This window comes from Hipposideros armiger, unplaced genomic scaffold (genome assembly GCF_001890085.2).
Source record: "Hipposideros armiger isolate ML-2016 unplaced genomic scaffold, ASM189008v1 scaffold_552, whole genome shotgun sequence".
Taxonomy (NCBI): Eukaryota; Metazoa; Chordata; class Mammalia; order Chiroptera; family Hipposideridae; genus Hipposideros; species Hipposideros armiger.
Window position 1 is genome coordinate 627074 of NW_017731902.1, and position 24693 is coordinate 651766.

The 24693-nt window shown below is 39.1% G+C and overlaps 1 protein-coding gene across 6 annotated transcripts in view; it reads left to right on the plus strand.

The window, feature by feature from the left end:
* The first annotated feature begins 299 nt into the window (after positions 1-299).
* The window catches only part of CCDC158 (coiled-coil domain containing 158), a 66798-nt gene continuing 42404 nt past the window's right edge, over positions 300-24693 (plus strand). For 4 of the 6 annotated variants that reach the window (XM_019623478.1, XM_019623483.1, XM_019623479.1 and 1 more), the window contains exons 1-8: positions 300-575; positions 5976-6018; positions 13297-13438; positions 18400-18617; positions 22037-22146; positions 22261-22588; positions 23467-23543; positions 24383-24493. In XM_019623478.1, the coding sequence (XP_019479023.1) occupies positions 13369-13438; positions 18400-18617; positions 22037-22146; positions 22261-22588; positions 23467-23543; positions 24383-24493 (914 nt within the window). In that variant the 5' untranslated portion in view covers positions 300-575; positions 5976-6018; positions 13297-13368. The remainder of the gene's footprint in view (positions 576-5975; positions 6019-13296; positions 13439-18399; positions 18618-22036; positions 22147-22260; positions 22589-23466; positions 23544-24382; positions 24494-24693) is intronic. The other 2 variants (XM_019623480.1, XM_019623482.1) reach the window with 2 other exon arrangements.

The window sequence follows — 24693 nt, forward strand, 5'->3', positions numbered from 1 at the left end:
AAGATCATTTGGGGGACAACTTCGAGAATTGCTTGGGGGTTCGATACGGGGCAAGAGTATAACAGGAAGACCGGTTAGGAGGCTGTAGAAAAAGTGAGAAGCGTTGAGTGGCAGTGTACGGGGAGGCCCGAATCCAGGGTCGCTTCTGGGGTAGGGCTGGCAGGATTTGATGCCTGGCTGAGTGCAAGCAGCCCTGTTAGTCAGAGCTCCTAGCGGTGGGGGCGGGGAAGGACAGGTTCCCGGTTGCCCGGGCGACGGCGTCTGGTGGGCGGAGTCGAGGGTGGAAGCGATCCTGACGGCGTGGCAGCCCACCACTGCTCACCCCTACCACGACGCCTTGCAGAGGTGCCCAACTGTCGCCAGTGCGGCTCGCGTGGAGCGGGCGGCGGCCGGAGACCGAGCGCCGCGAGGAGGAGGTGCGGGGGTGGGCGGAGCGTCCCGCGCCATCGCCTACCTGGAGGAGGCGACCCTGCCGCTGCCGCCGTCAGGTCAACGCAGGTGCGGCCGCCTCGGCCGCCGGCCGGCCCCCCGCGGGCATGCGGCTGGTCGCCTAGGATGAGAGGTGTTGGTTGCAGGTACAAAGGCGGGGCTCGGCCCCGGGGACTGGGTAAGGGCTGGGCCATCCCCCGGAGGATCCGGAGCAGCGCGCCTTTATTTCTGGAACCTCCCATATCTTTGTGTTTTGCACATGGTAGATGTCCAATAAATTGTTTCTTTACTGGAATGGACTGCTGTTGTTTTCGGGGATCGTAAGACCTCCGGGGACGGTGACTGTAACTCTGGGACCACAGGACCCTGTGCAGAGCATTCGGTTTGGGGGAAATAACCGCGGATCCTGTCCCAATATTATGGCTAACTCCTGTTCCTACCCTGCTTCCGGAGAACAGGGTAAAGGGATGGGAGAAGACAGGAGATAAAGAGGATGTCTAGCCTTGGACAGAAACCAACCTCTCATCCAAAATGAGATTTTATTAAATGTTGTGAAAGGACCCTTTCAGTTGGAGCCTTCCCTGTTAGTGACATTAAGAGTTTGGCTCTGTCCCATTATCAGCATCAATCAGAAATGAGTTCTCAAATGAGTTCTTCCTTTTCCACAAAGCTCTGCTCCAAGCCCCCCATTCAGGTTGTTCCAGGTTTTGTAGGTGTACCTTAAGGTCAGGGAAAAGTAGAAGAGATGTGAGGTTGGCCATTTCTCAGGGCTTTTGAGTGGCAACCACTTCTGGCTTCCTCTTTCAGCAGCTGATTCAGGAAAGACAGGGCCAGCGCCAGCTCCACGTATCCCCAAGACCAGCCAGGCAGGACTGTTTCTCTGTAAAGTCATGGGGTTGGGGTTGGGGAATGGTGGAAGAGGTCTGGTCCCACCTCTGTACAACACTTTTTGTTTTTAATCTTATACAGTTTTCTATTTGTGTTGTGGATAAAACAGTTTTTATGCTATAATGATATTATTATACTCCGAAAATAAAATGAGGATAGAAATTGACAATTTATTCTATATGTGCAAAGCCCTTACTATTGTGTTTTACAAAGAGGACACATTGTTGTCTAGTATGTTTGGGTCACTCACTTTAAAACTCCACGATTTATTAAATAGAGCTACTTGTGAACCTGTTCCCAAACTAAATGACCCCAAATTATATGGTATGTAGTAGGTTGAATAAAGGCCACCCCAAAATATCAGGTCCTAAACTCTGGAAGCTGTAAATGTTATAACGAAAAGGGGTCTTTGCATGTATGTTTAAGGCAAAGATCTTAATGGCGAGATTATACTGGATTATCTGGGTGGGCTCTAAATGCAAACACAAGGGTCCTTAGCGGGGCAGAAGGAGATTTGACAGAAGAGGAGAATACAGTGTGACCACAGAGGCAGAGAGTAAGAGTGATGAGGCCACGTATCAAGTAATGCCAGCAGCCAATAGAAGCTGAAAGAGGCAAAGAATGGGTTTTCTAGAGCCTCTGGAGGGAGTGCAGCCCTGCCAACACCTTGATTCCATCCCTGTGAGACTGATTTTGAACTTCTGGCCTCCAGAACTGTTAAGAGAATAAATGGCTGTTTGTTTTAAGTCACCAAGCTTGTGGTAATTTGTTATAGCAACTACAGGAAAGTAATACATATGGTCATGTATATAAATCATAAAGTCAACCCTGTATTGATGAATGTTTTAAAGCTCTCCAGTTGGGGCAGTGGCAGGTGTAATAGTGGAGACTGCTAAATATTTTCCTGAACCCTGTAAATCCTAAGGAAAAGATTTGAAGAAGGGATTTGGTAAGAAGAAAGAAAATAAGTGCTTAGGAAAGAGGTGGTCTAGCACTTAGAGCAATTTTTAAACTTTCAAATGTATTTCTTTTAACATATGACTGTTTGCCCTGATTAAAAGAATAAAGGTACAAAGTGACTTAGGCTTGGTCCTTAGCTAACATTATTGGATATCCATCTTATGTGTGTCAAATAAGAGTTGCAGACACCTGGGAATGGAGTTCCAGGCCTGGGGAAAAGAGGCAAAGCTGAAGTGCTTACATGTGAGGGGATGTTAAAATCTGGGTAAAGCAACCTCTAGTTATCTCGAAATGAAGATACTTTGGAGTTTTCAGGGTGCAGGAAAAGAAAAACCAGTCTGCAGGTTAACTGATTGACTTCGGGGACCCAGGCGGCTAATTTGCACCCCCATTCTTACCCCACAAAACATCAGGAAAATGTACATACAAAGAGTAGCCAATCCACTTTCTTTTTGAGCTGCTTTTTTTGAGGTATAATTTACATACCATAACAATCACCAATTTTAAGCATAAAATCCAATGATTTTTAGCAAAAATACAGAGTTGTGCAATCATCACCACAGTTCAGTTTTAGAACATTTCCATCACCAAAAAAGTCCCTCACGCCTATTTGCAGTCAATACCCGAGCTCCAATTCACTTTTGATCACTGGCCTACTATAGAGTAACGCTCTAGTCCCTCAGCTGGGCTACTCCAATGGCCTTATAATTGGCCTCTTCTACTCGGTTTATTTTTCCACCCAGCTTCTGGAGGAATATATGCCCCTCATTAAAATCCTCCAATGGCTTTCCATTGCAATTAGAAAAAATTCGAAAGTCCTTAGTATGGCCTTTTCAAGGCCTCATGAGCTCTACCCTCTTCTGCCAACCTCACCAACAACTTCTCAGGATAATTTAGGAAAGGAAGTGATAACAAGCACAATGTTGCTTTGGGCACGCGACAGTAAGCTGTCCATAAGCAGGCCTCTCCTCCTTTCTTGATGACATGCAGCCTCACTAGCCTCCTTCCTCGTCAGTCAGTGAACACTGAGCCCTTCTCATCTCAGGGCCTTTGTTTGTGGTGTTTCTTCTTAGGATCTCCAGTCTTCTGCGGGGCTGACTCCTTTTGTCATTCATTTCAAATATCACCTCCTGAGAAAGTCCTTCCCTGATTTATCCTAACTAAGCCTCAACTCCATCACTGTGCACGGCTGACCTGCATTATTCTCATTATTGCACTTAGCCATGCTCCAAAATTATGTTTTTGTTTCTTTTGTGTCTCTCTTCCACCATTAGAATATAAGATCCAAGAGGATAGAAACTTGATTGGTCTTGATCTTAGCTCGAACTCTAGTATTTATAGAAGCATTAATCATAGTAGCAATATATTGTAAGCCAGCAGAATGCCATAAACAGTAATTAATAATTATCAAATGCTTACTATGGGCCAGGCCTTATGCCAAGTGCCTTATCTGTATGAATGATTTAATTGAAGCTTACTACTTTTGTGGTGGGAAGAGTAAGGGGAGCGTGTTTTCAGAGGCATTGAGCAGTTTTCTTTTTTGTTTTATTATTAGAATGTTGATTTTAAAGACTGGGTCATTGTGCATTGCTACCAGTAATATAGTGTTGAACCTCTTTGTCCACATCCCTAAATACTGAACCGAAGAGGTTTTGCAAGGAAGGAAAGGAGGAACAGAAAGAAGAGTGTAGATAACAGCAGAGTCCTAACAGAGCAGGACACACTCAGGACACAACAAGTAGACCTCGATTGGGGCACAGTGTGTGTCAGGAGAGAGAAGGTGAAGGAGATGAAGCTGAGAGGTTGGTGAAGCCAGATCATAAAGGGCTTTGAGTGCTAGTCTTAGTTCAAACCTTAGTCTTTGAGCAAGATATGACAAAATGGCTCTGATTTGAAAGGAAACTCTTACAGATTGTAAGAAACTGAAGATGCGAAGATCATTTTGAGTTATTTTGTAGTAGGTCTGACAAGAGTTGGCTAAAGCATGAAAGAATATGGTGGGACCAAAATTAACTAAATTTCATATTCAAGGATTTCTTCATTATGAATTATGACCATACTTAAGTCTCCTTCACTGAGTTAAAAGATATTACAGAGATTGACTCAACAGAATGTGGCAACAAATTGGATACGGAGCTTGAATAGCTGAAGAGTAGATGAAGACACTGAAATATCTAACTTGGGAAGTTGGGTTTATGATGTCATTATCTGAGAACACCCTAAAAGCATGTTTGGTGGGAATGCAAAAAGACCAGATTTGGGATAAGACGAATTTAAAATGACTGCAAACATAATGTGCAGAGGTGTTAAAGGAACATATATTTATTAAAATTTATCTAGAGCCAATTGTTTTTAATAGCATGAAACTCGATGGAAGCAGTGGAATTGTCCCTATCTGGCTTTGCTGTTGACCGAAATCACCTGTGAGAAGTCATCATATTTTTGGTCATCTTTTTGCTAAATGTTTTCCATTGGAAATTATAGAATGTCAAAGTTAGAAACAATTTTAGAGATCTTTTAGTCTAACATTCTACCCAAGAGAGGACAACCAGTGACAGTTGTCATCCCAACAAATACTCATTCACTCTCAACTTGAACACCTCACAAGGAGGCCCACCATGTATATATTCAAGGTGCTCTAGTTTTTAGAAAGCCTATCACCCTGAACTAGAACCTACCTCCCTTTACTTCTGTCTGTTAGCCCTAATTCTGCACATAGAATGTTGTCAGCCATTTTTCCAATGTGACAACTGCTCCCTTAGAGTCCACTGGGATATTCCAAAAACCCTAGTTGTTTATAATTTCAGCTCCACTGCTTAAAATTTACAGACCTATTTCTGACCTACCAGCAAAAGTTCCTCTACCTAGTAACTTTTCTAACTAAACACGAATTGCTGCCTGGTCAAAACATCTCCAAGCATGAAAACCAGTTTAAATGGTCAGAAGACATTCAGGTGGTCTATTTATGTCCATTTGGACTGTACCTAGAGAAATGTCAGTTCTGGGAATGGACACATGGGAAGTCAGGGGCATGGGGGGAGGCATGTGCCTATAGATTTACTTGCTGTGTTATCTTGATAATGCCAATAAGGTCTGTACCAAAAAAATTAGCATTGAACCAACAGGGAGCATATAACTGAATATATTCTGTTGTACAAACATAGCATAGATAAATGCTTGACAATTTATTCTGTATGTGCAAAGCCCTTACTGTTGTGTTTTACAAAGAGGGCTCAGTGTTCTCTAGTATGTTTGGATCACTCACTTTAAAACTCCATGATTTATTACTTTTTATTTATTATTTATTTTTATTTTATTTATTTATTTTTTTAGCTGAGCCATCCTGCCACCTGTTGGCAGCTCAGCAGCAGCTCAGCTCGGGCCAGGACTCGAACCATTGTTGCTCAGCGCTCTCCATGATTTATTAAATAGAGCCTCTTGTGAACCTGTTCTCTCATATATAAGATAAACCCAATGGAAAAAAATGTAAAGGTTTATGTTGCTGGTGTGTGTGTTTGTGTGTGTGTGTGTGTGTGTGTGTGTGTGTGTGTGTGTGTGTGTGTGTGTTTCAGGTATTGACAAGATCTTAAGGGATGAAAATTAACTTGTGAATTAAACTTTTTGAAAATAATAAATTTTAGATTATGAAGTATTAATATATTAATAAACAGATTTTAAAGTATTTTATTTTGTTTCAGGTGTAAATAGGATAAGTGAAAATAAGAATATCCAGATATTAAGGTATCTCTTGTTTTACTTTGACTTATATTTAAGAATTGTGAACGTATACTAATTTATTATACCTACATCTATATCTAATCCACTTTAGAAACTGAAACCTTCAACTTGATGAATGCCTAGGCTGGAATAGCTAAGATAATAAAGTTACAAGGGCTTTATCTGTGGTATTCAAACTCTGCTGAGTCGAGCCTTGTGTACTCCAAAAAGGTGTCTCGGGGTAGAGATGAGGGTGAGTAGTTGGGGCTCTGAAGATTTAAAGAAAGGCTTCTACTTCTTAAAAAAGAGTTTGGAAAACACAACTGTAATCTTATTTAGTAATGGTGGAAATTGAGGCTCAGAGCTATGAAAAGATTTACCTGTGCTCTCACAAGTAACCAATGACAGAATTAAGTCCCCTGATGCTAAGTTCTGTGCTTCTTTCGTTCTGCCTCCCTACAAGATGATATTATGTACTGGTGAAGTATGATCTTAAATAGCTTAATTCTATATTACATTATAATAGTCCCTATGTTTACTCAGTGCAGCCTAAACCCGCTTTCTTTCCTCTTAGTGGACCTATATGAAACTTGCATCTTCTTTCTAGATAAATAGAAAGATATAGCCACTTGTTATGGGAAAGTGAGTTAGTATACACTGCTTAAATTATAAAGACATTATTGTTCATGTTTTACTATCCTATTATATATCCATATTATATATGTGTGGTATTATACACCTATAGATTGAGGCAAGTACTATATGTTAAGGCTATGCCTGAGTTATCTCAGTTAACTCTTATTCTTTTGAGGTATAGACTCTTTATCTCGATCTTATAGTCTTATAAACATTAAATTTTGTTCTCAAGGTCATATAGCTAGCAAATCACAGAGGTAGGATTCGAACCCTAGCAGCCAATGACAACATCTAGAGAGAAAGAATGTGATGGAGAAAGCAGACACTAAGAACCACAGGAATAAGCAGTTAATTAACAGTAACTCAGGCAGTGAAGTGCTGTTCAACATTAACTGTTCTCATTCTGTTCCTGAGACTGTACCAGCCCAGTTATATTATATTGGGATCAGTTATGGGGAACCCTAGAACTTCTGAAGGAAAACATACCTGCAGACTGGTTCTAAGAGAGTCTGGACCAGCTTTTTTTTTTTTTTAGCTGAGCCATCCTGCTACCTGTTGGCAGCTCAGCGGCTGCTCAGCTCGGGCCGGGAATCAAACCGCTGTTGCTCAGAGCTCAAACTCTTGAGCGAGCTCTTAACCAACTGANCTCCTCCTTCCAGCCCCTCGCAACCACCATTTGACTTTCTGTTTCTATCAGCTTGACTACTTTATTTTTCTATTTATTTTTTATTTATATATTTTTTAGCTGAGCCATCCTGCCACCTGTTGGCAGCTCAGCGGCTGCTCAGCTCGGGCCGGGAATCAAACCGCTGTTGCTCAGAGCTCAAACTCTTGAGCGAGCTCTTAACCAACTGAGCCACTCGGCCGGCCCTTGAACCAGCTTTATAAAATCCCCAGTCTCAGGCGTCTGTGGAAGATAGAATAGTTTGGCATCCTAGAGGCTTGAGTCATTAGTTGATGAATCCAGGAATCCAGTTATAATCTGTACCCAAACGAAATAGAGCATAGATTCTAAATCAGCTTACTATGGAGACAGTCATGGGAGAGGTCCACTTAAGTAGCCACAAGAAAAGAAATTGGGGTAAAGGCTGTTCCCATTAGGAAAAGTATAGGCACACAGCCACCATGGCCTTTTGGAAGCCAAAGAGCAGGAATAAGCACCCAGGAGATGCTTTAAAGCCCTTTAGCTCAACTGTATAACAAAAACTAAAGACTATAAACTGTTATCCTCCAAAAGCCCTCTTTCTGTGGTTTGTGGTTTTTAAGGCCTTTTCTGCAGCATTCCAATCAAATAGCCAGAGTAGAGTCTTTACCTAGCTATTACTTGTCAGAAATGTGAGGCTCCTTTCTGTGTGAACATGTTTGTAATTTTAAATCAGGCAGAATTGTTCATAATAAATCTTATGCTTACCAGAAAAGGCCAAGATCTCATCTTTGTACTTTACTCAGAGATTTAAATCAAGCACACGTAAGTTCATGTTATGATTCCCATTTCAACAAAGTACAATGTTTTAACAATTTATGATCTACTGAGGCAAAAAAACAAAAACAAAAACAAAAACAACTTCATTTTACCAGAAATCCTTAATAATTTATAAGCTTTATGCCTGAAAATAGGAATAATGTTCCAATTTTTTTTTTTAATTGGGGAATTCGGGGAGGGGATCAGTGTTGGGGAATTGGGGAGGGGGACCAGCCAAGTTGTTGTTCTTCAATCTTAGTTGTGGAGGGCGCCAGTCGCCATCTGGCTTCCGGTCAGCAGCTTGTGGTCTCTAAGTTCAAGGCGCTGTGTTACAATCTTTGTTGCAGGTGGGTGTAGCCACCATCCCGTGTGGGAGTTGAACTGGCAGCCTCGTTGTTAAGAGCACATGCTCTATATCCACTGAGCCATCCAGGTGGCAGCTCAGCTCAAGGTGCTGTATTCAGTCTTAGTTATGGGTGGGCATAGCCACCATCCCATGTGGGAGTTGAACTGGTAGCCTCGTTGTTAAGAGCACATGCTCTATCCACTGAGCCATCCAGGTGGCAGCTCAGCTCAAGGTGTCAAGTTCAGTCTTAGTTGCAGGCCGGCATAGCCCACCATCGAACAGGCTGTCTTGTTAGGAGCATGTGATCTCACCAGCTGAGTCATCCTGCCACCTGTAGGCAGCTCAGTAGCAGCGCAGCTTGGGCAGTGTCACTGGCCGATATGGAAATCGAACCGGCGGTCGTGTTGCTCAGAGCTCACGCTCTTAATATAACTCTTAACCAACTGAGCCACTCAGCCGGACCTGTTCCAATTCTTAAAGTGTCATGAAAGTAGAGGAACGCTGAATGATTTGATCAGAGTGAATATATGGTTAATCTAAAATAGAGAAAAATCTGAATTCAAGTACTTTGTTAAAGACAGATTTCATTACTCTAAATTTCACAAAATAACTAGAGGCAATGGCAAGTACAATTACTAAGTATCTCCTTTCAAAATAAATTCTTAAGTAAATAAACCTATACTGTCTTCTTTAAACTATTAATTTTCTATGAAAAAAATTTCCCTCTGAAGGACTGCCACTCTTCAATGGCCTACCACCTATTAGTGGATACTGAATTAATGAGTCTATTGCATTCATCATCTTATGCTGGAGTAAACTAACATTTTTATATCAGAATATTTTCAAGTCAAACCTTCTTTCTTCTTTTCTCTCTTTTCCAACTTCTAGTCCCAGTTCTGCTTCCCTTGCTCGTAGGTTCTGTTTTCTGCTTGATACAAAAACGTTGGTACTAAGCAGAGTGGGCTCACATGTGATTGCCCAACACTGAGCTGTGATTCTACCTGCCCTGCCCATTCCTTCATGCTTTTGATCTGTAATTTACGATCATTTGAATTTTCTTAGTGTCTCTCATCATCCTGAAGAACCCCCAAATGCATCCTTTTAGTGTGTAAGTTAAATTATACAGCAAACATTCATGATAAAACTTGTTTAAATAATGGGGTGTTTTTTTTTTCCAAATAACAATCTCTTCTATTTAGAACATTTAAATTGCCTAGCAATCTTGACTAACATTCCATTTGTTATAATTCTTTATGGAATGTCTCTATACCTACTACTTATTTCTTAAAGTTAATAGCACAAAATATTAAGGTAGAATTTATCTAATTATAGTTTTGACAGATGACACCTCAATAATCAAAAGGGAGAAACTGTGAGTGAAATAAAAAGGAATTCTGTTCAATACAATTTTCTTTAGTTCACAGGTTTTTTAAAAAACCAAAAAACTTTTAACACTATGCTTATAATCATGAATTAATGTAAAAAATGATAAGCTCTGTGTTATATGTGATATTCCTCTTTCCATCATGTTGATGGTTCTTGCATATATATATATATATGTTTTAATCATGATTCTGATTTATTAATCTAGTTTTCTTTTTTCCACCTTATTAATTTCTGCTTTTTATTATTTCCTACCATGTGCTTTCTTTTATTTTACTTTTTTTCCTACCTTTTTGGGTTAGAAATTAAATAATTTATTTTCATTATTTCATTTTTATTGAAATAGATATTTAAGGCTAAGAACTTTCCTCTTTTCACTGCTTTAATATATCTCAGATTCTGATGTGTAGTGTTTTCATTGTCATTTTTCAGAAATTCTTTAATTTGTGTTATATTTCCCTTATCATACAATCCATGTTTAATCTAAGTGGTTGCTATGTTACATGGTACATAATGTTAGGAGTATTATATCTTTATTGTGGAATGTGGCTTTTATCTTCTAAGTGCCCTATTTCTTATTTAATACTCTTTGGATTGAACACTTCTTGGGCTGGTATCAGGATTTTAACCTGTGCTTTCTTATTGTTTTCATTTGCCTGGTAAATCTTTGTCCATCACTTTATTTTTATCAGTGCCTTTTAAATGTCTTTTTGTGTACAATACAGAGTTGAAATTTTTAGAGTCAATTTGAAAATCCTTTTCTTTGAATAGGCAAGTTAAGTCCCTTCACATTTTTTGACATGACTATATGTTTGGTCTAAATTCTGTCATATTATTATTACATGATTATCTTATGGTATAATTATTGTATTATATTATGGTGCTCATTTGGTGTTTCTTCCTTTTTCTTTTTAAAATTATTTTGCCACTTAAGAAGGCTTGTATTTTTATTCTGGTGGTTACCTTGGCATTAATACTTTTTATAGTGCACCTATAACCCCCTTTTTTCCTTAATTTTTTGCTTTTTGTCAGTTTTAAATGGTATCTTTTGACAACCAGTGGTCTTCTACTTTCCCCCTTTTTTCTCTCCTCTTCGCATTTTTAGTTAACATCTTTTCTCCTTGGTCACATATATATTTATATATTATTCATCAATGCTATTAACCCAGCCAAATGTTAGTCTCAACTCTACAATTGAATATTTAAATGTTCACCATCAGTCCATTTGCAAAGTTTTCCCAATCATCTTTTTTTTAATGTCCGTCTTTACCTTTTCCCCCAAATTTTATTTTGAAAAATGTAAAACCTACAGAAAAACCAAAAGACGTTCACCAGTAGTAGTTAACACTTTGCCACATTTGCCAGTTATCTTTTGGTTGGATGAAACTTCACTCTCTCTAGTAGATTCCTTAGAAGGGACACATGTGTACAGTGTTCATTCAAAACTGTTTTTCTCTGGCTTTGAACCTTTTGAAAGAGATCTTGGCTGGATATAATATCCTTGGTTTATACTTTCTTTCCTATTTCTTGAAAATGCTCTATTGTTGCCTTGCTTTGTATCTTGTTTTCGAATAATCTGATGCCATTCTAATCCTCTTGCCTTTGTAAATTAGTTCATCTTTTTTGCCTGAAGATCCTGAGAGTGTTTTAAATAATCTTTAAAGTCTTAATATTCTTTTGTTAGGACATGTTTCAGAGTTGATCATTCTTGGTCAATTTTCCCTAGTATGAAAAATGTGTGGATTCAGGTCTTTCTTCATTTCTAGGAAACTTTCTTGAATTATAGCTTTAAATAATAGTTCTGTTTCATTGTTTTGATTTTTTTTTCTTCAAAGACACTGGTGGTGTTCAACCTCCTTGTCTGTCTTCCATTTATTTCATTTCCTTACCCATTTTACTTTTTTATCTCAGTTTTCATTCTTTTGGTTGTTCCTGGTCTTCTTCATGCCTTTTTAAAGTTTTTATTGCAATCTATCTTCCTTGTGTACTTTGTAATTTGTTCTTCATTTCTGATATACTTTTGTCTTTTTCTTCTCTTTTTGTCCTGACTTCAACCAACTCTCATTTCATTTCTTCCTGTTTATTGGCTTATTTTATGTTTCTGGTCCATTTCTGTTCTTATGTTTTACATTTCTGATTCAAGAGTGATTTTTTTTCATAGCCCCCAAAATGCTTGTTTGAGACTATTTAGTTCAATTTGCAGTGTTGTGTTACAGTTTTCTTTGAATTAATGTTTTTCAGTGGGGCAGCAGAGGGTAAGGTGGTGGGGACAACTTTTCATAAGCAGAAAAGATTTTATTCACATTTTCTGACATTTTGTAGTAGTTTTGTATAGGTATGGTCTGCTTTTATCTATCTTTATTTCTAGTTGGAGAGTGCCCTCTTCTGGGCAGTTTCCATTATGATGGTGATGGTGTTGGAGTGGGAGGGGTGGAAGGAGAGTTGGCATATCTTGCTCCTTTTTGTTTCTTCTGGTTCCTGAATTTTCCGTATTTCCTCCTTTCCCTTTACTACCCTGTCTCTAGTGGAGATCACATCCTTACTCCATATCTGAGTCTCACCCAGAAACACTGCTTCTCTGAGGCTGCTACTTCTGGCCCCCACACACTTTGAAGCCATTTAAGGCATAACCAGGGCTATTGGATTATCAAGTTCCAACCTGTGCTTCATATCTTGGCTTTTATTTGTCACTTTCTGGGGTGAATTTGTCGTCCTTCCTCTCAGCTCTCCTCTCCTTTTCAGCCTGAGCTCTCCCGTTCTCCATACCCACAGGCTTGCAGTGCTGGTAGGTAGACTGAGGGAGAAACTTTGGAAAAAATTTTCCTTCTGTTTATAGATAATTTGAAGTTTGTGGCATTTTCTGTCTTCTAGGGATACTGGAGGTGTAGAGTCTATGTGGTTTTATTTATTTATCTCCTTGTTGATTTTATGGTTATTTACAGAGAACGAGAGGGAGATTTGGAATCAGGCCATGGCCATTGTTCTCTAAACCAAGACATCCCCTGTTGGCCTAATGTAAAATTATGGTCACTATTTGATAGCAAAGAAGTTTTTCAACTTTTGTTAATGATTTCCAATTTGCTGATTTGTGGGGGTTTTTTCCTTTCTTTACTAATTGGTGACTTTTTTACTAAGGAGATAATTTTCTTCCATTACTTGACAATGTAACTTTATGAGAAAGACTTGAAAAGAGAAGAAAACTCTGCTCCAAATCAAGAATTTTAATTATAATAATAATTAAAGTATTTTTTATTTTAAGGTTGTTTTTAATAAGCCAGTTGGCCATCAAAATCAATAACTTTTACAATAAGATTGTATTCACTTATTTTATATAATAATGAAATATTTCTGTATAAATTTTTTCCTGGTGAAAAATTATTACTACATTTCAAATATGAACAAAGTCAGTTCCTCTTCACTGAATTTTTTTCACAAAATACATTGTTATTAAAGATTGACTCCCTATCTTTTATAGATAAGAACTAGAAGGACCAAACAGGGAAGTATTCATATTTTGAGACTCTGAGAAGAGGTAGCAATATTTAATATGGAACAAAAACCTTCTGAATCAAATAATGAAGATCATTTATCAAGTAGTGGCGTCACATCCAATGGAGGTATGTGTTCTTTATAAAACAAAATGGGAAAAAATTAGAATTAAGCAGTCTTCCTAATATTCATTCAAGCTGCTGTTTTTTAGTATGTTTTGGTTTTAAGTGTGCAGGGTACAGATCTTGGCCATGAATGTTTACCATGTTGTTTATAATTTTACTTTTTGAAGAAGAAATTGTTTAGTCTTTTAAAATTTACCTACTTGGTTTTTTTAAAGCATATGTTTACAATACTTTTTTGGCTTAAAAATTGTTTTCATGGGCCGGCCGAGTGGCGCGACGGTTAAGAACTCGCTTGGGATGCCAGAGGGCCCTGGTTCGGATCCCACATATGAGGGCCAGTGACACTGCCCTCTACAGCTAAGATGCTGAACAACAGCTCAACCTGGAGCTGGGCTGCCGGGAGTCGCCGGCGACGGCGGGCTGCAGTACCTGTGGCAGTGGGTTGCCATGGGCTACCGTATGTAGCCAGCAGCCAGCGTGAGCGGCCAGCAGCCACAGTGAGCGGCCGTCCAGAAGCCGGCGACTGATCTGCCTCGCCAGAGAAGAGCGCGATGATGGTGCCAACTTGGGCCAGTGAAGCGACATCCTCCACAACTAGATTGAAGAACAAAACGACAGCAACTTGTCTGTTCCCCTTACCCCAATTCCCCAGCACTGTTCCTATCCCCCTAATTCCCCAATAAAAATCTTTAAAAAAAATAAATAAAATAAAATAAAAAAATTGTTTTCATGTTCAGGCACTTTAACACATTCCATGTTTTCCTACAAGCCTTCTCTCCCTTCGTCTACACTAAGCCAGAATTCTGTATCACTCTGACTTCTTTTCCCTTATCCACCCCACACCCACCGGGTACTAAGTCCCGCTCCTCCTATTCTCAGAAATACCTCTTGAATCCATTTCCCTTCTCCATTCCCATCACTACCATCCTAGTTCAGGCCCCCATCACCTCTGACTGAAATTATTCCAATCCAAAGATAGCAGTCAGGGAAACAGAACCAGGTGGAGCTTAATACAGGGACTTGGTAAGCAGGATATTGAAAGAGCTGAGAAGCCTAATGGGATGAGACAACCCAGAGATTAGCAACAGCAGGAAGCTGCTACCAGTCTTAGGGCGAGAAAGACCGTGAAAAAAGGAACTGCTGTTAGAGCACAGAAGCGGGAGCTAGAACCTGTACAGGTCTGTTGTCTTACTGATCCGCTTAAAAACCTTTATTTTGTAAAATCTTCTGCTGCTTAGGATGCTCATGCCATCCTAAAACATTATTGTCACCTCTATCATGCTATACCTATCACCACTGCCCACTTTCACGAGTGCACTGCATATCTCTGTATCCCTCCAACTCAGCATGGACACTTAGCTCTTGGGGTATCTCTCCCTCTTCAGGTACATCGTCATCCTGTAATATCATTGTCCTCATGGATCATCCATTTAACATCTTCGACTCACAGCTTCTTATCATTTTGACCTTTACTCTAGCCACCCACTTCCCTATGCTGCTTTTACCAAGAACTGTTGGACTTTTGCTGTCCAGCCTCCTTCCTATGTTCTAGGGCTATCATTCCCTTATTTCTCCCATGCCTATATTTCTGCCTTATTGAAGGTAGTAATTCTCAACCATGGCCCCATGTCAAAATCATTTTTTGATATTTTTAAACATTTAAGTGGCTTAGATCCATGCCTGGAGATTCTGATTCAGTAGGTCTGGAAGGGGGCTCAGGCACCACTGTTCTTTTTAAAAACTCCCAGGTGACCCTGATTTACAACAAAGATTGAGAACAACTGCTTTAGATTCTGCCTTTTTCTGCTGAATTACCAACTTCTTCCTATCTTCACTTTCTTTTGTATCATTCATTATTCCAGCCAGTCATTTGCCAGTGTCCTCAGCTTCCTTTTTCTCTTCTGTTTTCTCTTACAGGAAACCCCCAATCCTTTTCAGGCAGACTGTCTTCTCTGTTTTTTATACTGGGTGGTGGGAGAGTCTGCTAGAGAAAATACACAAACGTGGATTCCACTGATTTGCCACCTCAAAGTCATAGTCTCCCATCTCATCTGGGTCTTTGATGCTGCTGAGGAATCTTTCTCATGATCTTAGCCAGTTCTCTCTCCATTTTCCCACAATATTTATTTCAAAATAATACCATTCTGAAGTCCTTTACTCTCCCACCTTCTTTCTTACTTTCAGATACCATCATTTCCTAATTGCCAGAGAAAATAAAGCTGTTAGGCTCATACTCCCGTACCTTCTCATATCCTGCCCCTAAGAGCCACTGTTTTTCACAGTCCATGCCTCTTTCCTTCATAGCTCAATGGACGAGGCAGCTTCTCAATTTGCTATCCAGGCTTTATTTCCCATTCCTGCTCTCGCCTCCTCAGCCTCATGGATTTGGCTCCAGAATCTCTGCAAAATCTTTCGCCCCACTCACTCTGATATCTTCAGCCTCTTCCGCCATTTGTATTTATCCATCAATGTAAACATGTTAAATCTCTCCCAACCTAACAACACTAACAAGTAAATATAACAAAACAAAAATAAAATCTTTTCCTCAACCTATGCTTTTCTCATTTCTTTTTTCCTTCATAGCCATGCCTTCTGAAAGACAAGTCTGTAGTCACTGTCTTCATAATTCACCAGCCATTCACTCTGCAAACTACTGCCTTATGACTTTTGAACCCAATATTCCAATGAAGTCACCCTGGCCAACGTGACTAGATTTTTCCCTTTTTAGCTAAATCCAGTGAACTGTTTCCTTCCAACATTTTATTTTGAATTTTTCCATAATGGTAGAAAAATTGAAAAAATAGTACATCAAATAACTTATATACCCTTTGCTTGGATGTACCAATTGCCAGCATTTTATCACATTTGCTTTATCTCTATACCTATAATTTATATTTTGGTGAAGTTGAAGGTATCATGATTCTTGCCTCAAAACCTGAACATACATCTCCTTAGACTAAGGTTCATTTCCTACATTCCCATATTATTGTATCTAAGTCACAAATTACTTACATTTCTCTCACTTGAAAAATACATTTACTCTCTCCCAAGAAGTCTCCTAATAGTCTGATCCCATTACAGCATCTGCTTAAATCCAGAATCACGTTATCTGAATGAGATTCAGGTATGGATGAAACTCTTAATTGTAATTCTTTAAATGCAGTTTCATGAGTAGAGTCCCGCTTAACATAAGCCCTGTGATACCCAACATTCAATGGTAGGAAGACATAGGATAACCACTATCCACAATCCAATTCAAAAAAGGGGAAAACAGGAAGTATATGTGTCCATTGCAATTCTGAAATCCAGCTAGGCACAGGTTGACCATTCCCTCAATTAGGACTCAGGCCTGGGAATTATTCTCCATGGTTCTTGGCTCTATCCTCTGGACTCTTGGGTCTGACTGTGAGTCCTTCCTTTTGTATGAAAGGTAGCATATATTTTCAGCTGAGCAGTTTTCTCAGACTGCTTATGGAAAGGCCTCTTTTCATTTCACACTGTCTCTCTCCCTCAGTCCAAGCTGATGTGTCTTGAATATAATTTTCTAAAATCTGTGTGGGTCTTCTGTGAATCTTCCTGGGTTTCACTTCTTTTGTCTTTCCTTTAAATATTGATATTTCCTCAGAGTATACTTCTTTTTTTTTTAAGATTTTACTGGGGAACTGGGGGAGAGGAACAACATTGGGGAATCTGGGAAGGGGAACAGACAAGTTGCTATCCTTTTGTTCTTCTGTCTAGTTGTGGAGGACGTTGCTTCACTGGCCCATGTTGGTATTACCATTGCACTCTTCCCGGATGAGGCAGATCACTTGCTGGCCATTGGACGGCCACTCACGGCGGCTCATGGCAGCTCACGCCGCCTGCCAGCCACTCACGGTAGCTTACGGCAGCCCACTGCCACCCCACTGCAGCCTATGCTGTCACCAGTGACTCACGGCAGCCCAGCCCCAGGTCGAGCTGTTGTTCACCATCTTAGCTGTAGAGGGCTCAGCATCACTGGCCCTCATGTGGGATCCAAACTGGGGCCCTGCTCAGAGCTGGCGTCCCAAGCCAACTCTTAACCAACGCGCCACTCGGCGGCCCAAGAGTACACTTCTTGATCCTCCTCTCTATACATTGCCCCTAAGTGATCCCATTGATTCCAAAGATTCACTGGAATTTATATGCTGAAAATTTCCAAATGCTAATCTCTGAAGCAAAACACACTCCTGAACTTCAAGTCCCTGTACGGTATTTGTAAATCAAACATCATTACTTGGATATTGCTGAAGCCCAACACTTTGCACATATATTTCTCAAATCCATGCCCTTATGGCCATCACCACTGCCTCTGATTTAGGGCACACTCTTGTTGTTTCTTGCCTAATTTGTTGAAAACCGTCTCCTACTTGGATTCTCTACCTTCAGCTTTATCCCCATCAAATGCATTCTCCACACCAAAGCCAGAGAGCCTTTTCAAAACACAAACCTAGTTATGTATATTAATCCCCTACTTTCAAATCCTTTAATGGTTCTCCAGAGCTTTCAAGATGAAATCCAAACTCCTTGGCATGACCACAGTGCTCTTCATGAACTGTCCTGCAGTTTCCTTCTTATATATGGCCACTGCTTTCCTTTCACCCAGAATATATGCGATGCTGTCTCAAGCCTCCTTGTCAATAAATAATTACGGTGCTCTTACTACCTGGAATACCTACCTTTCCTCTTCTTCTGTCCCAAGACTAGCTATTTTTATTCATGGATACTTCAAGGCTCATTCAGCCCAAGTGTCACTTGATCACTATCAAGTATAATTCCCTTGTCTCTAATCTGCTACTCCTGTTTATGTGGTGAGACCTTCACTTGTCTATTTGCCCTATGAGACCTTGAGCTCCTTCTTGGTTCAATAAGGGAATCACCTCAGATAATGTTTGCCACAAAATTATTTTATCAATAAGTTAATTAAGTAACTCTTTAATATTTAGGTTCTTCAAGTCCATTTTTTATGTCATCTGTTCGTGGTACAATAATTGAAAACACATCTTCAACTGGGACTTTCACACAAATCCCTTGTTTCCCTAAATATGAAGTAGAACTTGATTCTCCCAGGAAAGTCATCCCTTACCCTGGAAAAGAACACATTGAACGTGTTTTGGAAGAATATTCACATCAAGTCAAAGATTTGCAGAAAAGACTAAATGAAGTGAGTTGCATTCTTTTCTTTCTGTACCTGGTGCCATTTTGGAAAGACAGTGAGGCACAGTGCCTTGGAATAGAACCCAAACTTTCTGGAAGAAAACCCTAACAATGGGTTTATTGGTTAAACTTGTTAATTTGGCCTATGCCTTCTATTTCAGTATTAAAAATGTAGCTGATGAAAAGTCTACATACTATTTTCTTTTTTAGTCATAATGCCTTGCTTTAATGGTATATATTTTTTTCAATTTTATTGAGATATAATCGACATTACAGCATTGTATAGGGTATACAGCACAATGATTTGACTTATCTATATCACAAAATGATTACCACAATAAGATTAGTTAATATCTATCATCTCATGTAGGTACAAAAGAAAAAGAATAATTTTTTTTCCTTGTGATGAGAACTCGTAGGATTTACTGTTTCAACAACTTTCATATATACTATATAGCAGTATTAACTATAGTCATCATGTTGTATATTACATCTCTAGCTCTTATTTACCTTTTAACTTGAAGTTTGTACCTTTTGACCACTTTCTTCTAATTCCCCCTCTCCCCACCCTCCTGCCTCTGATAGCCACAAATCTGATCTCTTTTTCTATGAGTTTGGTTGTTTTGTCTTCTGTGTTTTTAGATTCCACATATAAGTGAGATGATACAGTATTTGTGTTTCTCTGTTTGACTTATTTTACCTAAAATAATGCTCTCAAGGTCCATCCATGTTGTCAGAAATGGCAGAATTTCCTCCTTTTTATAGCTGAATAATATTCTAATATATATATATATGAATGAAACTTCTTTATTCATTCATCCATCAATGGACAGTCAGGTTGTTTCCATGTTTTTGGCTATTGTAAATAATGCTGCTATGAACATGGGGGCGCACATACCTCTTTGCTATAGTGTTTTCATTTATTTTGGATATATTGCCAGATGTGGAATTGCTAGATCATATGGCAACAATTTTTAATTTTTAAAATTACTTCTAATTTTTTGAGGAACCTCTACTAGTAGCTATACCTGTTTATAATTCCACCAACAGTGCACAGGGGTTCCCTCTTCTCCACACCCTGGAGAGGATTCCAGCAGACTCATAGATGTGTGTTAAATTAGATGCCTACCCCTCAGGCTGATGCTTTAATATAAGCAGGTGAGCCTCCTTCATTTTAAGTCTGGGCATGATGGGCTGCCTCTGAGCTGTGACCTGGCGTGGGTGAGTTTGAGCACACCAGCCCTTTAAGAGGTTTCTTAGAAGGTCTCAGGACTTGAGCCTCGCTGGTTTTCAAAGTTAGATGTTTTAGGGATTTGTCTCTCAAGCGTATGTCTAAAGAGTTGGGATGCCCAATGTGGGGTTTGAACCCTTCACTCCCTAGGCAGAAGCCCTGGGTTTTGAGTTCCCTCCTGGCATGTGACACTGTGCCAGGGGTGGGGTTTATGGCCAGGCTGTGTCCCAGCCTCTTCTACCCGCTTCGATGTAGGTTTCTTCTCATTTGCACAATGTGTAGTCTTTATTCAGCCAGGCTTTAGGTTTTTTAAGAGGAAATTATTCCATATGTAGCTGTAGACTCAGTGTGTTCATGAGAGGAGGTGAGGTCAGTATGTCGCCATCTTGAATGGGAACCTGTACCCTCTTGTCTTGTTGATGATAGCTATTCTAATAGGTGTGAGGTGCTATCTCATCGTGGTTTTGATTTGCTTTTCCCTAATGATTAGTATGTTGAGCATCTCTTCATGTACCTATTTGCCATCTGTATGTCTTCTTTGGAAAAATGTTTATTCAAGTACTTTGCCCAATTTTTAATTGGATTATTTATTTGTTTGTTTTTTGCTATTGAATTGTATGAGTTCTTTGTATATTTTGTACATTAACCCCTTATCAGATATATGATAAGCAAATATTTTTTTCCCATTCCATGGGTTGTCTTTTCATTTTGTTGATCATTTCTTTTGCTGTGCTCATGGTGTAATTTTAATGAAACTTGAATATTTCAAAATGTTATAATTAATGACATTCATCTGTAATTATAATTAATAATTGGTTTAGGTCTGCTATCATGATACCTGGTTTTTCTTTACAAAGCAGTTGTTGGGGGTAGGTTTTTAGATGTATACATGATAGTTAACTAGGGTATAGAAGTGGTTTGCTAAAATCTTCAAGTGGATCTTATGTAGAGTCAAGCTGGTTTTAGTCAGCTATACAATTGCATTTTGGGTCCTAGTAGTCTGTAGTCTGAAAGTCAAATTTACCATCTTCTACAAAGGCAGTGATCTAACTTCTCCCTGTACATTGCAGCCTCTTCTGCTTTCTGTCCCCATCTGTACCCTCCATTCCAGCAATATCAAGCTACTCACTCTTCCGGAGATGTATCATACTATTCTAGCCTTCATGCATTTGCCCAGGTTATTTCCTCTCTTCTACCTTGACTGCCTGGCAAATTCTTATTATCCATCAAGACTCAGCTCAAGCATTTCCTTCTCTGAAGCCTTTCCTCTAGACAGTAGTAGATGTGTTTTCCTTTGTACAGTTATTGCCCTTTGTGCACATGTCTGTTGTAGTATTTATTGTAGTACATTTTATTGTATTCATTAACACGTTGTTCTACCTCATCAGTCTGTGTGAGCATTTTTAGAAAAAAAACCATACAACTTTAATAAAGTGCTGAAAAAAGAAATCCTGTTCTTTATAGCTGTAATATCAAATTTTTCTGCAATACAAATTTTTGGAAGTGTTCTATTGCTGCATTATCTGTATTTGTTTCTTTGGGTCTTTATTTCTGGTGTTTTCTTATTTGTTTAATTTTGGTCTCTTATTTATTTTATAATCTTTCTGTTCAGTGGTTTTGGCTTTTTGTTCACACCCAAGGATGAACAATAAAAAAACCCTGATGGCAAGAACTTCAGGGCTTCGCTTTGGGATGATTAGACGGGCATCAACTGTTATGCTGGGAGATCCCTCAGTGCCTGATTTTAGAAATCTTTGTGAGTTTCTTTGTAGTAGAACACTGATTTTTGGGTGGTAGTTGTCTGCTGTCAAGTATTTTAAGTGGGTTGGAGTGGGGGTTGACTTCTCCATACAGAATTTCAACCAATTCTCCTGTTCCTAGGAATGAAACTTATTTATTTCTATCTTTGTCTTGAGCCAGAAGTAAGATTTGTTTTAGAAATAAATCACACACAAAAATGTTTTGGTTGTAAAGTAGAGAATGAATTGAAAAAGGGCAAGCTTGAGACAGTGAGACTAGTTACCATATTCCAGTAATCTAGGTGAGGAATGATTAATCAGGCCCTGAACAATGGTGAAGAGGGAAGGAAGCACACATAAAAATAAATTAATAATATATAGTTTTTGGAAATTATTCGCTATAAGGCAATATGTTCCTCTAATGAAGACTAATTTGCATGGCTTTTTTTTTTTCAGAGCAATGAATTGCATGAGAAGCAAAAGTTTTACTTGAGACAGTCAGTCATTGATTTGCAAACAAAACTTCAAGAGATGCAAATGGAGAGAGATGCCATGGCCGACATCAGGTTGGGATTTGTTACCTGAAATCAATTTAAAACTTTACTCTTTGTAGTATAAAACTACTTGTGTGAATATGAGTTTTATTAATATATTTTTTTTCTCTTTCATTTGTTTCATAGACGAAGGGAGAGTCAGTCCCAGGAGGATTTAAGAAATCAGCTTCAAAATACAGTTCATGAGCTGGAATCTGCCAAATGTCTTAAGGAGGACATGCTGAAAGATAGCAACTCACAGATAGAGCAGCTGAGAAAGATGATGCTTAGTCATGAGGGAGTGCTTCAAGATATCCGATCAATCCTAGTTGACTTCGAAGAAGCCTCAGGCAAGAAAATATGTGAACACGACAGCATGTCTACTATCCACTTCCGCAACATGGGCTCAGCTATTAGTAAAATCCTAAGAGAATTAGACACAGAGATTTCTTATCTTAAAGGGAGGATATTTCCAGTAAGTGGTGAGAACACTACTTCAATTTTATATTAGAATTCATTAAGACAATAGTATTAGGTGTATAATTTAAATTTTTTTTTAAAGTTCTCATTTTTGTTCTCTAAAATAATAGAAGTTATTTCCACAATGATCTCTCTTAATAAAGGGAACTAACTTGATTGGCCTGTATAGCTTCATGAGCGAATATAGCCAAAGTAAAAGTGTTGCTGACATTAGGATTCTTGGGTTTCCCAAGATAGAAGTCAAGAAAAAAATCCCAGAAAAATTTCCAGACAAATTGTATTAAGCTTATGCTTGAGCACAAGGGAGGCAGCACAGAGGAAAGGAAGGTTCATGGGTGGCTCTGCTTGGCTGCCTCTATAAACTGGGGACAAAGCAGGTTTGAATGAAAAGGTGGGGTTTTTGAAAAAAGGTGGGTTTACCTGTTACATTGCTTGGTAACTATGTTGGCACCTGTGCTGTGGGGGCAAGATGGCAGACTGCTCATTACTGCCACCCCAGAAGGTTGTGTAGCTGTCAAACCTTGATCAGCTGCACGTGCGGAACAGTGGTTTTCGACATCCGCAAAGGAGTAAGTGGTTAGAAGGGAGATGATAATCAGCTAGTTTTTAACTTTTGTGTAGGGAGTGAAGGGGTGGTGGCATTCTTGTGGTCAGCTTATCCCATGTTCCTCCTGTCTATTGGACATTCCTTCCACCCTGGGCCCGAGTCTCCATGCTGTCTCAAAAGATCTAATAAATACAGTGGTAGAATGTATCTGATTTAAATGTTCTGTTTGCATCTTTCTAAAGCATTCCCTTGGTTGGAAAATCTCTAAATTTCCCAAGCTTTGGCTTTCCTAGTTCCTAAATCAACATCTCTTTTTTTATAACAAGGTAGAGGATCAGCTTGAAGCACTGAAAACTGAATCACAGAACAAAATAGAACTGCTTCTCCAACAACATCAAGACAGGTAAATTTCAGACTTTTGGAGACCAAAAGTCTCCAATCTCTCAGCAATTTCAAAATCTAAAAAGCTCTGAAACACAGTTTGTTCATTGTTTTCCACCATAGGTTTGTGGCAAATTCTTAAAGAAAAAAATTATCTGACGCTTGTTAAAACAGTAGGAAAGGCTTTATTCAAGACTATTGAAATAGGGGTTTGCATTAGAGAGAGATCAGGCTCGACTTCCCAGTATAACAAGGACAAGCCAGGATTCATAACAAGGAGCAGGGTGAGGGGATCATTGGATGGAAAATTACAAAGAGGAAACATCAAAGATGGGAGGGTTTTCACTGAATTGACTTAGCAAGGTTTTTACAAAGCCTAGGCTGTTTATGAAGGGGTTGGAGGAAGAGCACCAAGGTCAAGGCCTAGTTGAGAAGAGGGCTCAGAGGAGCCTGACCAAAGTTTGGTCCAGAGGGTCTTTGTCATTCGTTTATTGGCAAAACCTGACCTGGGCTAATGTAAAAAGCTTTTTACAGTCTGTATGATTTAGTGTGCATATTTTAAAACCTATTGTTACATTAATAATATGTTTGGCTTAAGGACACTTCCCTACATCTCTCTGAGGGGTGTCATATAATACATAGTACCTATAAATTATGAATTCCAAAATCTAACTGGCCCCCAGAGGATTTGGATAAAGGACTCTGGACCTAAGATAGACACTTGTGAAACAAAGAGGAGCATATTCAAAGCCAAAACAAAATGCTAAATTTGAGAGTGTTGAAAATCATTAATTTTTGGAATAATTCATAGTGAGGCAAAAATCTTCTGTATCAAATAACAATCACCACATTTTTTTATAGGATTGAGCAGTTAATAAGTGAACATGAAATTGAAATAACAGGACTGACCGAGAAAGCTAGCAGTGCTCGAAGCCAAGCCAGTAGTATCCAAAGTCAACTGGAAATCATTCAGTATGTGTGTCCTGGGGGGTTTGAAATTGATAATCATTAGTCTTCATTTTATTTTTTATTAATTTCTGTTCTAAGATCTTTTGTAAATTGCTTAATAATTGATTTTACAAAAAAAGTAAAGCTTTCCTAACATTTAAATGAATAGAAAAGATTACTTAACATATAGATAATATTATATGACCATGTCAGAAATATTATTG